This window comes from Podarcis melisellensis, assembly GCF_964234715.1.
Source record: "Podarcis melisellensis genome assembly, chromosome: 8".
In the NCBI taxonomy this organism is placed as follows: domain Eukaryota; kingdom Metazoa; phylum Chordata; class Lepidosauria; order Squamata; family Lacertidae; genus Podarcis; species Podarcis melisellensis.
In genome coordinates, this window is record NC_138540.1 from 75064775 (window position 1) to 75081231 (window position 16457).

The 16457-nt window shown below is 44.9% G+C and overlaps 1 protein-coding gene and 1 pseudogene across 2 annotated transcripts in view; one reads left to right on the forward strand and one right to left on the reverse strand.

Moving 5' to 3' along the window:
• Positions 1 to 16457, reverse strand: part of LOC309375234 (formyl peptide receptor 2 pseudogene) — a 112083-nt pseudogene that overhangs the window by 78391 nt on the left and 17235 nt on the right. The gene's annotated exons all lie outside the window — the stretch shown is intronic.
• On the forward strand, positions 6646 to 15366 carry LOC309375702 (sialic acid-binding Ig-like lectin 14). The gene is made up of 4 exons (XM_081921613.1): positions 6646 to 6854; positions 8173 to 8586; positions 13284 to 13365; positions 14935 to 15366. Exons 1-4 carry the CDS (start codon positions 6746 to 6748, stop codon positions 14999 to 15001), a joined length of 672 nt encoding a protein of 223 aa, XP_081777739.1. The 5' UTR covers positions 6646 to 6745; the 3' UTR covers positions 15002 to 15366.

Consider the following 16457-nt stretch of genomic DNA (forward strand, 5'->3'; position numbering starts at 1 on the left):
ACAGAGCAGCAGCTCTGCCTCTCCTTCAGGGGAAAAACTGCACCTGTAAATTTTTTGCCTGAAATATAGCTGGTAAAAGGTCGCAGCTTTCTTTGGGGAGGGGGCCAGGAGATCGTACATGGAGAGGGAAGGAAAAGAGCAAAGAAGCATCAGATCAGCTGAGGAGGAGGTCTAAAATACTCGGGTGGTTGTTGCCAACAGATCAACAATAAAAGATACAACTAGTCTGCTCCATTCTTGTGCCTTAACAGCAGCTTGATCTGCAGAAACCAGCAAGTCGAGCTTTTCATATGACAGAGAGAAACACGAGAACCTGATAATGCTTTTGGAATAAGCTGCTGACTTAAAGGCGCAGTAGCGACGATTGGCAAACCAAAGGTGGCAGCCCTGAAAATACATTTGGATTCCCTTTGTTTTTGAGCCTTGGCGTTCCCTTGCTGGTTTCTGCTGGTGCTGCTCAGTACATAATGGCAGTTTTACGGCTGCCTAAACACCAAGAATAATGGGAACTGTAGTTTACCCTTCACAGAACCATAATTCCCAGCATCCTTAACAAACTACAGTTCCTAGGGTTCTCAGGACAGGGTCCTTGTCAGCATCTATCTGTCTCGAGAGACAATGGAGTGCGCCTCCGGGGGTGAATTCAAACCGCTGGAGAATCACAGCGCCTGTTGTGGCTGCAGAGACTGGTAACTTGAAACGGTTGCCTCCCACGTTATTTTTGCCGTGTTTGCCTGAATCTCTGTGGTGCTTAAGCACCTGCTTTTGTTTATGCCTTTCCCCCAGTACCAATTCCTGCTTTTCAGCCAACCAAACCCTAGCAAGAGCTAAGCTTGGAGGTTCAATGACTTTTCCTGTTCCTCTGAACAACTCTCTCATATTTTCAACAGCAGCCAGGGGATAGAATCTGAGGCAAAAACCCTTGCCTGGTTCCAAATCGCCCAATGCTTCATGTTTAGTGTGACTCACTGAATTAGTTCCTTGAATCATTCTGAAATAAAAATAAAACATATATATTCTTGTTCCTCTGGACAATTCTTTAAGGTTTTCAATGGGAGCCAAGGGGGATAGCATCTGAGGCAACATAGCGGCCTTCTTCCAAATCGCCCAATTCCTCATAGTTAGCGCTACTTACTCTGAATCACTTCCCCAGATAATTTTTTAAAAGATGTATTCTCTCTGGAGTTTGTATTTTTATATTTTATATTTATGAAACCCTTAGGACTTCTCTCCAAGGTACAAGACCAGGCCTCTTTTGTGAGGTAAAAGTAACGCAGTTGCCTCAGGCAGTGATGCTGGGGGGAATGTTATTTATTTAGCTTTTTATTTTATTTTATTTGAAAGGGAAGAGGGGAGCTGTTTGAATTTTGCACAACTAGAAGCCAGTTAGATCTGACCAAAGGCTTATCTGGTCCAGCTTCCTGTTTTCCCACAGTAATTGAATAGATGCATCTGGGAAGCCCGCAAACAGGACATCAGTTCAATAGCTAGAGACAAATCCTCCAAGTGTCCCTATTTTCCTTTACAGAAGCTGTCCTGGTTTCTGATTTGATCCCAGAATGTCCCTCTTTTTCTTAGAATGTCCTTATTTTTATTGGAGAAATATTGGAGGGTATGGTAGCAGGGGCGTAGGAAGGGGTGTGTGGGGCTGCTGTTTGCCCCGGGTGTCATCCTTGAGGGGGGTGAAAAAATGGCACACCGTGGGGGGAGGCACTTACCACGGGACCTGGCCTGCAGCGTGCCCGAGTCACGCATCTCTCCTGGGAGTGACGCGGTGTGTCACAGTCTGGTTCATGGGAGATCGAAGTCCCAGCTGGGTACATCGGGACCGGGGGCAAGATGGCAGGGAGGGAGCAGGAACAGGAGTCCAGAAGCCAGGAATCAGAAAGCCAAGAGTCCGAGGGTCAGAGAGCCAGGAGTCAAGAAGCCAAGGGTCCAAGGATCAAGAAGCAAGGAGTCACGAAGTCAAGGGTTCAAGGATCAAGAAGCAAGGAGTCACAAAGTCAAGGGTTCAAGGGTCAAGGAGTAAAACACAGCAGGAAACATGTTGCTGTGGCAAAGAGCCGAAGGGAAATGCTGACCTTATATCCATTCCTGGCTCTTGCCACCAGGTTCTGTGAGTTAGCAAGCGGCCTCACCTGTGCAGCCGTGCCTTGCCTCTTCAGAACAAACTTAGGAAGGCCCCAGTCCTGCAAAGTCCTACTGGTCACAGGGCCTGGCTCCTGCATGCACTCCTGACACAGTGGCTGGGGACCCCGCACTGTCCGAAACGGCAGCGTGGGGCGTGCATCTGCCAGGCAGACTCTGTGGGCAGATTGCCACACTGCCCCCCTGGGCGGATCGTCGCAGCACCCTTGTGGGTGGCACACCCCGCCCACGCTGCTCTGGGTGCCAGAGCAGCTAGCTATGCCCCTGTATGTCCTTATTTTCACTGGAGAAATTTTGGAGGATATGGAGTTATCCGTCTCCCGAGCCATCGAAAGGCAACCCTATATGGAGAAGTTTAATGTTTTATTATGTTTTTATATATGTTGGATGTTGTCCAGAGTGGCTGGGACAACCCAGTAAGTTGTATGGGGTATAAATAGTAAAATTATCATTATGGAAGAGGAAGACAAGCAAGTAGTAGCTCCTTGGTGTGGAGAAGACAGATAAATGTTGCTGGGCGACAGAGGAAACTGCTCAACACCTACTTTGCCTCTGTCTTCCAGACCCTCCAAGTGTCCGTATTTTCCAGGGACGTCCCTGATTTAGAGAAGCCATCCTGGTTTCTGATTTGATCCTGGAATGTCCCACTTTTCCTTAGGACGTCCCTATTTTCATTGGAGAAATGTTGGAGGGGATGTAGTTATCTGACCCCCGAGCTGTTTGAAGGCAATCCTGTACAGGGAGGTTTTCCCAAAAAAAATTTAATATTTTATTATGGGATGTCCCTATTCTCATTGGAGAAATGATGGAGGGTATGCACACTGCAACTCATGACATTGCAGCATGGTGCATGCATGCTGGGCGTCCACAGTGGGGGTCCTAATGTATCTACAGTGGTACCTCAGGTTACATACGCTTCAGGTTACAGACTCCGCTAACCCAGAAATAGTGCTTCAGGTTAAGAACTTTGTTTCAGGATGAGAACAGAAATCGGGCTCTGGCAGTGCAGCTGCAGGAGGAGGCCCCATTATCTAAAGTGGTGCTTCAGGTTAAGAACAGTTTCAGGTTAAGTACGGACCTTCGGAACGAATTAAGTACTTAACCTGAGGTACCACTGTATTCTTCTTTTAAACCTCTCGGTGCTAGTAGCCTGCTTATGTCGGGAATTGTGCTTGCAGATTAAAGACCTTTCTGTGAAGTTCATTAAGAATTGCTTAAGATGCATTCACAGGTGGTGAAATTTGGTGGACGCCTCCTCATTCAGAAAAAGAAAACTTTGAGACAGTTCCTCAAAAATATCTGAATACAACAAATTACAGTCATTGAATGTATTTGGTGTCTGAAATCTGCGGACGCACCTCTCTTTTGCCATGAGAGGGCAGCATGCTTATGTTCCATTTCATCTGTAAAGAGTGGCAGAGCTTTAATGTTACATCTAAACTTCAAAACTAAACATCAAGAGGGTGGCATGTTTGCTGATCATAGATCTGCCTTGCTCATTCATATATAAAACGGTGTGTGTGTGTGCATGGTGCTCTAATTTTAAAAAATAAAAGTAGATCTTTAGGGATAAAAAAAATGGATGTACCATGCTATATTAGAAGCAAAAAAACTTGTTTTGATGAATTGGAAGAGTCGCAAAAAGATTCCATTGGGTTGATAATATGGACAGATTAGCTACATATGAATGAATTGCATGTCGACACAAAATAAGAATGGATAAATATGAAGAAATCTGGAACGAACATTAAAGCGATAAGGCGGATAGTGGTGGGAAGTAGGGGGAGGAGAGAGAGGTGGGGAAATATTGTTTAAAAAGGTGTAGTCATAGGTATATCAGTGTATTCAAATCTGAATTGTCAAATTGTGTTATTATTGTTACTATGTTTTTTGTTGTATGTGTCTTTTGCGGTTGATGTTTGTATCGAAAAAACGATTAAACAATTTTTTTTTAAAAAAAAGGTAGATCTGTTTATGGGGAGCTTAATGTTCCCATGTGACTCTTCAAGCGTTTTCGCTCTCTCCAAATATCATCCCCTGAAGGAATTGCTGCTCCGGTGTTTCTAAAGGCCAGGGAAATGAAGAAATGAACGAGAGAGAGAGAGAGAGAGAGAGAGAGAGACAGAGAGAGACAGAGACAGAGACAGAGACAGAGACAGAGAGAGAGAGAGAGTCATCAAAGCCAGAGTAAAGGCTGGAATTTGAGGTATCCTTTGTGTACATTACGACAGAGGACAAGATGGTTGGACAGTGTTCTCGAAGCTACCAACATGAGTTTGACCAAACTGCGGGAGGCGGTGGAAGACAGGAGTGCCTGGCGTGCTCTGGTCCATGGGGTCACAAAGAGTCAGACACGACTAAACGACTAAACAACAAACTTGTAGATAAATCTAGCCACCAGAGGGCATGGTCATGCAGTTTTTAATAGCAATGGGCAAGCTTCACATACAGAACAAGAGATTCTATATAGGGAAAGTGTCTAATTCTTACCATCGTTTTGGGTAAAGGGAGACGAATCCTATCCCACCTCATCTCCCTGTGCTCCACTGCCTCAAGTGCTTTTATCCCAACTTCCGGCTACCATCCCTGCAAATACCCTTTTGAATTATATACCCAGCACATGGAACCTTACAAAAGGACAATATGGATGGACTCTGTGGCCTTAACACAGAAAAAAGACTGATACTCATGCAACGCACGATGGCTCCCTTCAATGTTGGGCACAACTTGGAGCCTCTGATTCTGGTGGCTGTGGAAGCAGCTCTTCCTTCAGCTCCAGCTCCTGCCCCTCTTCCTGCCCCTCTTCCCTGTATTGCAACCACAGTCATTTTTGCAGAGTCCTTATCCTTAGTTATTACACCATGCATAGAACTAGGGTTGCCATATACCAGAAATTTCCCAGACATATCCAGAACACCACAGTTGGAAACAGTGTCCGGGCGGAAATCGCTTAAAATGTCTGGGGGAATCTGAAGGCATGGCAACTAATGTTGAAAGTGTCGATTTAGACAGTCTTCTTTTAAAATAGCTGCTGCTGCTTCTTTTTTGCAAAACTGCTCAAAAAGCTCAACACCTTTTTTTTGTCTGGATTTTCACTGTTTGAAACATAGCAACCCTAACAGAACCTTAGTGCTGCATGCCCTCCATGTCAGCAGCTGTCCTGGGTTTCAGATGGGAGACATTCCCTGTCCTACCTGGGAGCTTCTACATTGAGCTGCAGCCTTCCTTGTGGATAGTCAAATGCTGTGGGCTCCCATTCATTTCTATCTTTTCATTTGACACCATAAAATTGCCCAGCTTCAGAATGAGGAATATGAGTTGGGTTTGTGCAAAGGAGTCCACATAAAAGTCCTTGTTTCTGTATTCTGTGGACCTTTGACTACAGGCAGACTGTTTTTACTAGGCTGGTGTTTGTTAGGGTAATAATAATAATAATAATAATAATAATAATAATAATAATAATAATAATAATAATTTATTATTTACACCCCGTCCATCTGGCTGAGTTTCCCCAGCCACTCTGGGCGGCTCCCAGTCAAGTGTTAGAAACAATACAGCATTAAATATTAAAAACTTCCCTAAACAGGGCTGCCTTCAGATGTCTTTTTAAAACAGGATAGCTGCTTATTTCCTTCACATCTGAAGGGAGGACGTTCCACAGGGTGGGCGCAACTACTGAGAAGACCCTCTGTCTGGTTCCCTGTAGCCTCACTTCTCACAATGAGGGAACCGTCAGAAGGCCCTGGGTGCTGGACCTCAGTGTCCAGGCTGAACGATGGGGTGGAGATGCTCCTTCAGGTATACAGGACTGAGTCCAAACGTTGCTGGGATTGATTTTCCGAAAGGTGGTGCTTTGCCCTGGATCTTAGGCAAGTCAATCAAAAGCTCAACAACTTTCGGAGCATCCTGGTTTTTACTTTTTGAAATATGGCAACCCTTGTGTTTTAGTGTTTGTTTTGGTGAGTTTTCCTTCCTCTATTTCTCTACACCTGTGCCTTAAACAGCAACCCTCTGCCCTGGCTTCTGTAGCCACTTGCTTCTGTCTCTTCTGCCTCTTTCCTCTTCCCCTTTCTTTTTTCTCCTTCTGCAACTCTTGCCCACTCTCTCTGACTTTCCTCAAGATTCCTCCACTGAGGTGCCCAGAGCAGGCTACACACCTCGCCTGGCCACCCAGAGCAGCAGAGGAGAGGCCTGGGGAACAAGCAGTCAGCTGGGTGGATTCCTAATCCCTTTGAGCCAGAGTGGAGAGACACAATTTTTGCACACCCCCCCAGGGGCCAACCCCTAGATACACCCTGCTCTTGATTCACAGGTATCAGGCAGCCCATTCTCAGATCCCTTCTTCTGCGGCCATTTGTTGCTTTTGGAACCCAATAAGAGGAACCGAACTGTGACAGCTCAGCTGGTCTCTTCCCTTCTTTGCACCTGACCCTAACGGGAGACGCAACTGAGTGAGGTTTCCAGGGGTTGCTAGTTAAGCTGCAATAAAGAACCACTGAGCACAGTAGGCTTTCTGACCTCCCCTTCATAAAAGAAAACGCTCAAGGTGGGTCTCCTTGGCAGGTCACCTGTCCAAGGGCATCACAGCTGGAAAGGGATGCAAGGGGAAAAGAGCTTGAAGCTTCCAAACGTTTCCAGGAAGACTGGAAGTTTGGTCTCCTCTATAATGACAGCGACAATCCTGATACTCTCCCTGCTCTGCAAAGGTAAGCATGACAAGATGGATGTGTTCTTGGTCAGAAGGGAGATGGCCTCTGGAACAGGGGTAGGATGGTACTCTGATTGAAGAACCGGGTTTGCTGGCATTTGAGGGACGGGTGCTCCTTGATTCAGCCTTGCATCTAGATTGCCAGGATGTGATGGTGGTCAGGAATGCCTTTGCCCAGCTTAGTAGAGATGCTTGGTAGGGACACAGGAGAGGGCCTTCTTGGTGGCTGCCCCCAGACTTTGGAACTCCCTATCCTAGAGAAGTTAGACTGGCTCCCTCCTTGTTGCCCTTCCACTAGCCGGTGAGGAACAGACTTTGGGAACTGACTGTTTTAAATGAAAGGACTGGTGCTGTGCTATTTTTATTTTGTGTGTGTGTGTGTGTGTGTGTGTGTGTGTGTGTGTATAGATAGATAGATAGATGATAGATGATAGATAGATAGATAGAGACAGACAGACAGACAGACAGACAGTGTTGTTGTTGTTGTTTTAAAAAATATTAATGTTTAATTGTTGCTTAATTATTGGGATTTTCCCCCTGTACTTTCAACTGTTCATATTTTATCTGTAAGCCACCTTAAGTCCCTGTCAGGGGGAAAAGTGGGGTATCAATAAATATATAATAATAATAACAAGCTGGTGTATCAGCTGTGCCCATTCCTGTGTAGACTAGGCTACAGCAGTAATTCTAAACATCAGATAGTTGTTTATTTCCTTGACATCTGATGGGAGGGCGTTCCACAAGGCAGGCACCACTACCGAGAAGGCTCTCTGCCTGGTTTCCTGGAACCTCACTTCTCACAGTGAGGGAACCGCCAGAAGGCCCTCGGAGCTGGACCTCAGTGTCTGGGCTGAGTGATGGGGGTGGAAATGTTCCTTCAGGTATACGGGTCCAAGGCTGTTTAGGGCTTCAAAGGTCAGCACCAACACTTTGAATTGTGCTTGGAAACGTACTGGGAGCCAATGTAGGTCTTTCAAGACAGTAAGTCTTCCCCTCAGTTCATCCTTGTCATGCTCCAAAACTGCTGCCCCTACATTCCCTGTCCCTTTATTGGCTCTACTGATGTTCATTGGGCTAATAAGGAGCTATGGAGATTACTAGGACAACCGAGAAAGGGTGTGTGTGTCTGACATCATATTCCCTTCCCCGATATCTGTGCTCTCTCTGACCTGGCAGATCGAGCTCTGATGCATCCCATGACCCCCTCAGATGCCTCCCCAAGGACCATAGGACTGTAGCCTCATGTACAGAATGGGGGTGGATGGCAAACTCGAAATATCAGATAATTTTAACCCATTAATTTCTTCCTCCGGCAGGTATGGTGAGTCAGCTAAGCCCTAGCTTTACATTGACAATGCCTGCCTCTGTCTATGTGCAGAGAGGCCTCTATGTTCACCCTCCCTGCCAGTTCACCTACAACAATCAGCACCAGAACAGTTCGGAGAAGCTATTTGGTTACTGGTTTAAGAATGCAGAGACAAGATACTATCTTCCCTCTTCCAAACGCTATGTCAAAGGTGACCTTGTGGCCACCAACGATGAGAGCCGGAGAATCGACCCCTCCAGCAAGAACCGTTTCCAGTTAGAAGGGAACCCAGAGCAGGGCGACTGCTCCTTCAGCATCAATGATGTCCAGTTAGAAGATGAGGGGCAATACTTCTTTAGAATTGAGAAAGGACAGGAAGTCCTCTATAGCTATGTGGATGCTTCATTTCAGCTTCTTGTGACAGGTAGGTGGGTTTTCCATTCCTCCTCTGCTTACTGCTCCTTGTTGTTCAGGGGATGGTGCAGGGCGCTTAAGCCCTAAGCCTTTTGCAGTGGACCTGGTACCTCTTGCTCCCTTAATAATTCAAATTATTTTGCTTATTGGTTGGTTAGATGCAGTGTAAAACATGATGCTGATGTAAGTCCAGCCAGGCACCATCTTGATTTCCCAGAGCCAGCTGGGAATTTGCACATACAGTTTTTATTCACGTTTGTGTCATGTACCTGTGCCTTGCATCCCATAAGTTTCTCACAATGCCCCTGGTTCCTTGACTAGTTTGTTTTTATTTGATGCTTCGTGGTTAGAGAAAAGTCTTGTATATAACTATGTCAGGTACAGCCTCGCCTCTCCCTGGAACCAGAAAGGAGAGAGAAAAATGCAAATTGGTTTGTTTGCATAAGATGCTTACTTGATTTACAGTGGTACCTCGGGTTAAGAACTTAATTCGTTCTGGAGGTCTGTTCTTAACCTGAAACTGTTCTTAACCTGAAGCACCACTTTAGCTAATGGGGCCTCCCGCTGCCGTTGCACCGCCGCTGCACGATTTCTGTTCTCATCCTGAAGCAAAGTTCTTAACCCGAGATAATATTTCTGGGTTTGCGGAGTCTGTAACCTGAAGCATATGTAACCCAAGGTACCACTGTATTTTTGTTCATAGAATTGTAGGGCTGGAATTATCATCATTATGTCATGATTATGCAGAGCTCTTCACAGAGTAGAAGGGGACAGGTCTCTGCCCCTAAGTGCTTGCAATCTGTAACTCCCTGGAAGAAGGAAGACAGCATAATGGAGCCCAGGTATCAACAGGGGAAGAAAGAATAGGCATTATTTCAGTTACAGGAAGAGTAAGATGTGAGGACTAGGGGTTGGGCCAAGGACTTCAGAGAAAAGGTGGGTCTGGGGAAGCTTCCAGAGTAAGTCAAGAGAAAGAGGAACCTGGAATCACTGGAAAGAGGAGGGAGTGCTTGGAGACCCCATCCAAAACCTCCTGGTCAACTGAGGCCAAAACATAGAACAGCTCTCCATGGAGTCATCAGCGCAGGGTGGAAGCTGGGCTTGCAAATTGCCATAACACTCTGCTTAGCTGACATGGGCAAAGCTTTCACCTGCAAAATCAGGCATCCTGCATTGCAGGCAAAAACACTTGCTATTTGCAAGTGGACTAAACAGGACAAAAGGGTCTCACAACCTATATTCCTAACACTATGCTTGAATTTTGTGTGTTTAAACTCCGCTCTCGGGGGGCTCTCTCCCGCTGGAGTGTGCAAAGCCCCATGTTTCGAATCAAGGTGCCCAGCCAATTCTTTCATTATTTGCCCCACACACGTCAGTCATAGGGATTCATATTTTTCTTCCCACATAAGAACACTCAGCTGTTTCACATCCTATTCAAACAGTATGAAGTTGGGGGTGGGGATAGAGGGAGGAAGGGAGTTTGGTGATTCTACAGAGGTCCCTGAAAAGTTCACCATAGTAAACCCTCTGTAACAAAAAAAGAAAAAGAAAATTCTCATAAAAAATTATCAGCATCCTAGGGTGAATTTCTCCTAATAAACATATTTTTGTGTGTAATATTGACTAGTATAGTGGTTTTTTTAAAAAAAAAAATCATTATTTTTCTGTAATATATCCATTTTCTATACATTGGTTGGCTGGAAAGCTTCATCTCGAGGATTGGCGAAGAGTGAATTTTGACGGGCAGCTCAGTTTCAGCTTGTGGGTTGGTTCAGAAAGTGGGAATTAGGTAGTTTCTCGTTAAAATACCAAGAAAACCAATCCCCTCCCCAGCCCTAGTTCCAACTAGGCATCATCTCCTTAAAATAATCCCAGCAGCATCTTATTTACGGGATCGCCTCTCCTAGTATGCCCCGCAGAGGACCTTCAGGTCCATGAATAACCATAGTTTAGAGGTCCCGGGCCCTAAGGAAGTCAGACTATCCTCCATCAGAGCCAGGGTCTTTTCAGTGATGGCTCCGACCTGGTGGAATGCTCTGTCCCATGAGACTAGGGCCCTGCAGGATTTAATCTCCTTTTGCCAGGCCTGTAAGAGCTATTCTGCCTGGCCTTTAATTTTAATTCAGCCTGATCTCTCCCCCCCTTTTCTTCCCTCCCCCTCCCCTTTTATGAAGATTACCTGCTCTGAGACCCCACAGCTAATTCTCCCCTGGCCTCCTCGCTGGCCCAAGTAGGGCTAATTCAGCCGGCTAGCCCTGGTGATTATCTAATGCTTATTAGATGGATTTCCCCTAAATTGATTTCTGAACTTTTAATTTTATTGTTATTCATGTTTTTATACTGTATTTTATGCTGCTTTTACAATTAAGTGTTTTAAATTTGTTGTTAGCCATCATGAGCCCATTTTTTGAACCAGGAAGGGCGGGGTATAAATACAAAATTGTTATTATTTTATTATATATTATAATCTCTGTGCTAGATAACATTTTCAGCATTGCTTGTTGTCATCTGCAGTGTGCCCTCTACTGTTCTCTTGCGCCATCACAGACAGAGATTCCGTCAGTGTATATAATTAATTCTCCCTTACTCCGCCCCCTCCTTTCCAGATGTCCTTGGGCTCAGCAGCACCCGGACAAATGCCACATGCTGGCACGAACACAATGGCTTCCTCTGTACCTGCTCCCTGCACCCCAGCCCTCCAGGCCAGCTCCAGTGGCATTTGGGTGGGGAGGTCCTCAGTGGGAATGATACTAATGGGAACCTGCAGGTCTCTTCCTGGGTCCGAGGGAAGGAGGCCACCAGCTTCTTAAACTGGACAGGAACCCTAGATGGAGACCTTACCATCATCTGTCTTGGGATAAGCCCTTTTGGAAACCACACTCTGCAGTTTCTGCTAAACTCCACTACAACAGGTAATGAAGTGGACGCCAGTCTTTAGTGGTTGCATCCAACTAAGTTCTACTCAGAGAAGTCCCATTGGATAGACCTAAGTGAATTTTAATGGCTCCACTCTATGTAGGACTGGTCATAGATACAACCCTAGGAATTTTAAGGACTGCTTAAGCACAGTGGGGGTACAAATGACTATTTGTGGGTACAGCTTGTCTAACTGATGCAAGAACCTTTTAATGAACACATACAGGCCACATTTGATCATCTGATTGTTGTTCGTTCGTTCCTTCATTATTTTATTTGTTTCCCTCTTTTCCACAAAAGAAATCATGCTCAAAGCAGCTTGTAACAACGGAAACAGGAATATAGTGGTATCTTGCTTCCTGAACTCAATCCGTTTTGGAAGTCCATTTCACTTCCAAAATGTTAGCAAACCAAGGCATGGCTTCTGATTGGCCCCAGAAACAATGCCGACAGACATAAAGGACATTTGGCTTCCAAAAAAAAATCCGCAAACCGGAACACTCATTTCCATATTTGCAGCGTTCGGGGGCCGATTTGTTTGGGAGCCAAGCCGTTCAGGAGCCAAGGTACCACTGTGCATCTCAAAATCAAGCGTTACAAGAGCAATTTCATAATAAAACTGCAACATAATAGCAAATATAACAGCATATTTTAAAACGACAAAATTCCAATACTATAAATATAGCAAGATAGCATTAGCAACATTACACCTCCTGGCAATAGGAAAAGTAATAAGAGAGCATGACAGTTTCACCAGTTTCACTTGCAACTGTAACTTCAGCAAAAGCACAATTTCAAAGAGTCTGTTTACTCGGGCTACTAAAGGCAACCCAGTTTACCTCGGGATCAAGGCATTTTTCTGGGACCCACATTAGCTTCTGCATTTGCATTGCAAATTACGTGGCTAGTTTAAGCCAGTTGGAATATTGCTTTTTAAAAAGAAGTTAAACCAGGAAAGTGAATTGGAGATAAAACGAAGGATACTGCTTCTCTGCAGGGATTCATTTGTTTATTTTGTTTATGTGTTTATACCAGTCTTCATAAAAATAAAAATCCCAAGGACAGTTTCTACCTCCCTCCTGTTAAATTAACAAAATACACAATAAAGCAGTAAAACGTATACTGACAATCAAGTAAATAGTCCTGCCATTACAGAATCCAAACCATTAAAGAAAACTAGGGCAGGAATCCTAATATAAAACCAAACAGCATTACTCTGGCTTAAAGAGCTGTGTTTTCATGCTATGCCATGCCTGAAACTCAACAAGGAGGGAGCCAACTGTACCCTTAGGGGGAGACAGTTCCATGGATGGAGTAACACAACTGAAAAGGTCCTCTGCACATTACAGCACCATGAGCTATGCTCATCAGTGGGATCAGAGGGTCTCCTCTGCAGATCTTAAAGCGCAGGCTAGCGGGTAGTGAGAGAAGAGTTCCTGCAAGTATACGATACTCGCTAGAGTGCTTCTCTGGCTTTTTGGAACCAGAGCACAACACTTAGCTTTTCTATTTGTTGTGATGAGAATGAGAGTCTGAGCGTTGGGCTTCTGCGCTGCTCAGGCGTCTTTGTATGGGAGAGAAGGAAGCTCAAACCTTTTGTTTGGGGCTTATAACAAAACCACAGTTTCCTGTTCGGAATATGAGGAACTGTAGTTTGTACAAACCACAATCACCAAGATCCAGATTCCCAGATGCTCTCATGGTGGTGATGGTCTGTACTGGAGTCCTGGGGTTCTCTAAACACTATTGTACTTCTCTGATCTTCTATTCAATCTTTCTTTATCCTCACAGGAGTCCATAATGAGGGCCTGACTGTAGAGTCTGGACAACTGAACGATAGTCTTCTCTCCCTGTTAGCCCTTTTACTGATGAAGTAAGTGGTTCTTCTTCTGGCTTTGATGCTTGCCTTGGCAGTCAGTTTGACTGAAAAACAAGACAGATATTGAGGAAATGACAACAGCAACAATCAGTCAATCAATTCATTACAATCAATAGGTTAGAAATAAAAAAGTGTACTGTACACAAGAATCTCAGAGCAAAACAGAATTCCACATGCAACATAAGAGCCATCACATAAAACTACAGTAATTTCGAATTAGTCCCTGAACAAGTAGTTCATTGCTACTTGTAGAAATTTAGCTACTGCCAGTGATTTCTCTGGGTCTTAATTTTCCATTAGGTATTTAACATAAAATGGAACTGACCTCCCTACGAGTTTGGTCAGCAAAGGGTCAATGGTATGCTGTTCATCTGCAGCAAAGAAATTACAGAACAGGAAGACATGTTGTATAGATTCTACTTCCCAAGTAGGTGACACAGGTGGCGCTATGGTCTAAACCACTGAGCCTCTTGGGTTTGCCTATCCGAAGGATGGTGGTTCGAATCCCCACAATGAGGTGAGCTCCTATTGCTCTGTCCCAGCTCCTGCCAACCTAGCAGTTTGAAAGCATGCTAGTGCAAGTAGATAAATAGGTACCTCTGCATCGGGAAGGTAATAGGCGTTTCTGTGCGCTCTGGTTTCCATCACGGTGCTTTGTTGCACCAGAAGCGGTTTAGTCATGCTGGTCACATGACCCGGAAAGCTGTCTGGACAAATACCGGCTTCCTCAGCCTGAAAGGGAGATGAGTGCCCCAATCCCATAGTTGCCTTTGGCTGGACTTAACCGTCCAGGGGTCCTTTACCTTTACCTTACTTCCTGAGTACTAAAAGGGAAAGAAGGGTTCCACTGTACCTGTCCTGTAGCACAATAGCAGTAAGAATTTACCAACCCTCCTCCTCAGTCCTCAAAGCATTGTTTTCCAAGCTGGAAAAAAAGTATAAATCAGCTGCATATTAGCAAAATATTGGAGTATGTCACCTATTGAGCTAAAATGACAAAGGCTGCGATTGTATGTTCAGTTAACTAGAGACTATGTTCTTAATTAGGGGATGCGGGTGGCACTGTGGTGTAAACCACTGAGCCTTGGGCTTGCCGATCAGATGGTCGGCGGTTCGAACCCCCACCACGGGCTGAGCTCCCGTTGCTCTGTCCCAGCTCCTGCCCACCTAGCAGTTCAAAAGCACATCAAGTGCAAGTAGATAAATAGGTACCGCTCTGGTGGGAAGGTAAACTATGTTTCCGTGCGCTGCTCTGGTTCGCCAGAAGCGGCTTAGTCATGCTAGCCACATGACTCAGAAGTTGTCTGTGGACAATCCCGGCTCCCTCAGCCTATAGAGCGAGATGAGCGCTGCAACCCCAGAGTTGTCTGTGACTGAACCTAATGGTCAGGGGTACCTTTACCTATGTTCTTAATTTGAGCTTGGATTGGTGTCACTGTTCATTGAATATGTTGTGACCCACTTTGAACGCAAGTGTAAGGGAATGGGGCGTACAAATACAAACTGATGATCCACACCCGGCTCTTCTTATATTCTTAATCTCTCCATCGTATTGTTCTGTAGGGTGTTGATATGCTGTTTCTTCTTTTTGACGCTTTTTGGGATCCGAACAAGAGGAAAACTCCACTGATGCAAGAGGTTCCAACGAAGTGCTAAGGAGGATGCATGTTTTTCCTCTGTGGGAAAGGCAATGCGATCACATGCATACGTGGCCATTCTTGAATTCTGCTGCCTCAAGGAATGACATCATGCCAATGCAGAGAGAAGCTCCAAGGCACACGTACAAGGTCACATGCACCCAAGATTAAACCGAATGAGCGGCAGCTTTGGGGGCTCATGCCTCTTAATTACAAATGTAGATTAGCTTTGCAGTTCTATACGCAGCCACGTACTGGAATAGTTTTTACCAGACTTCATGCACTCAGCTTGTAAATATAGCATTGGACTATTATGTGACCAGCCCACATGAGGTCATTCCAGTGCCGGATTTACGTATAAGCTAAACAAGCTATAGCTTAGGGCCCCACTCTCTTGGGAGGTCCCCCATTTTTTTTTTAAAGGAAAACAAAACTGGATGTACATTTCCAAAATATAAGATAAAAAACAAACAAATTAAAACCTACATACAGCAACAGTGTTTTGTGTGGTGTAGGCTCCTATGAGACTCTAAGTTATTGAAGGTAATGGGGGCCCTTATATGTCCAGCTGTCCTTTGTCAACAACAAATTGTCTCTGTTTTTTGTGTTGAATATATGCTATATTTATGGACCTAATAGGTATCTAAAGCTATTTGCACATGCAGAATGTAGGCACCCTATATATAGAAATGAGCAAACCAGTGATATCAGGGAGCAGGCTAGCAGGCAGGGCCCATTACTTACATCATAGGAGCCTACACAACACAAAACACTGTTGCTCTATGTAGGTTTTATTTTATTTGGGGTTTTTATCTTATATTTTGGAAACGTGCATCCAGTTGTTGTTTCTCCTTTAAATTTTTTGGGAGGCCCCCAAGAGAGTGGGGCCCTAAACTATAGCTTGTTTAGCTTACATGTAAATCCAGCATGGACTGTGGTACACTTCTGGTCATGTCACCTCAGGAAAGATCATGCAAAGTTGAAAAGAGGAACCAGAATGATGAAGCGGTTTTGAGAAAAGATGTGTAAGACGGGATCTGATGTAAGTTTAAAAAATTGCACGTGACATGGAGAAAAGTGGGAAAGGAAAAGCTTTTCTCCCATGCACATAACACTTGAACTTGCGCACATGCCTGGATAGCTCAGTTGGTTAGAGTGTGGTGCTGATAACGCCAAGGCTGCAGGTTCGATCCCCATATGAGATGGCTACCTATTCCTGAATTGCAAGAGGGTGGACTAGGTCATCCTCAGTGTTATGTATTGAAGTTCTCACCCTGGCTACCAGGAGTATCGTGTATGTAGTTTTCACTCAGGTCCATGTCAGTTACTTTAGGCGGGAAACCCTGGGTTGTTGTTGCTACAATGTTGACAGCCAGCTGCCTATAAAAGCAAGCCGGCTGAGCTTTTTGATGTTCAGTTCTGTTCCAGCTTACAAATAAAGAGCTGCTT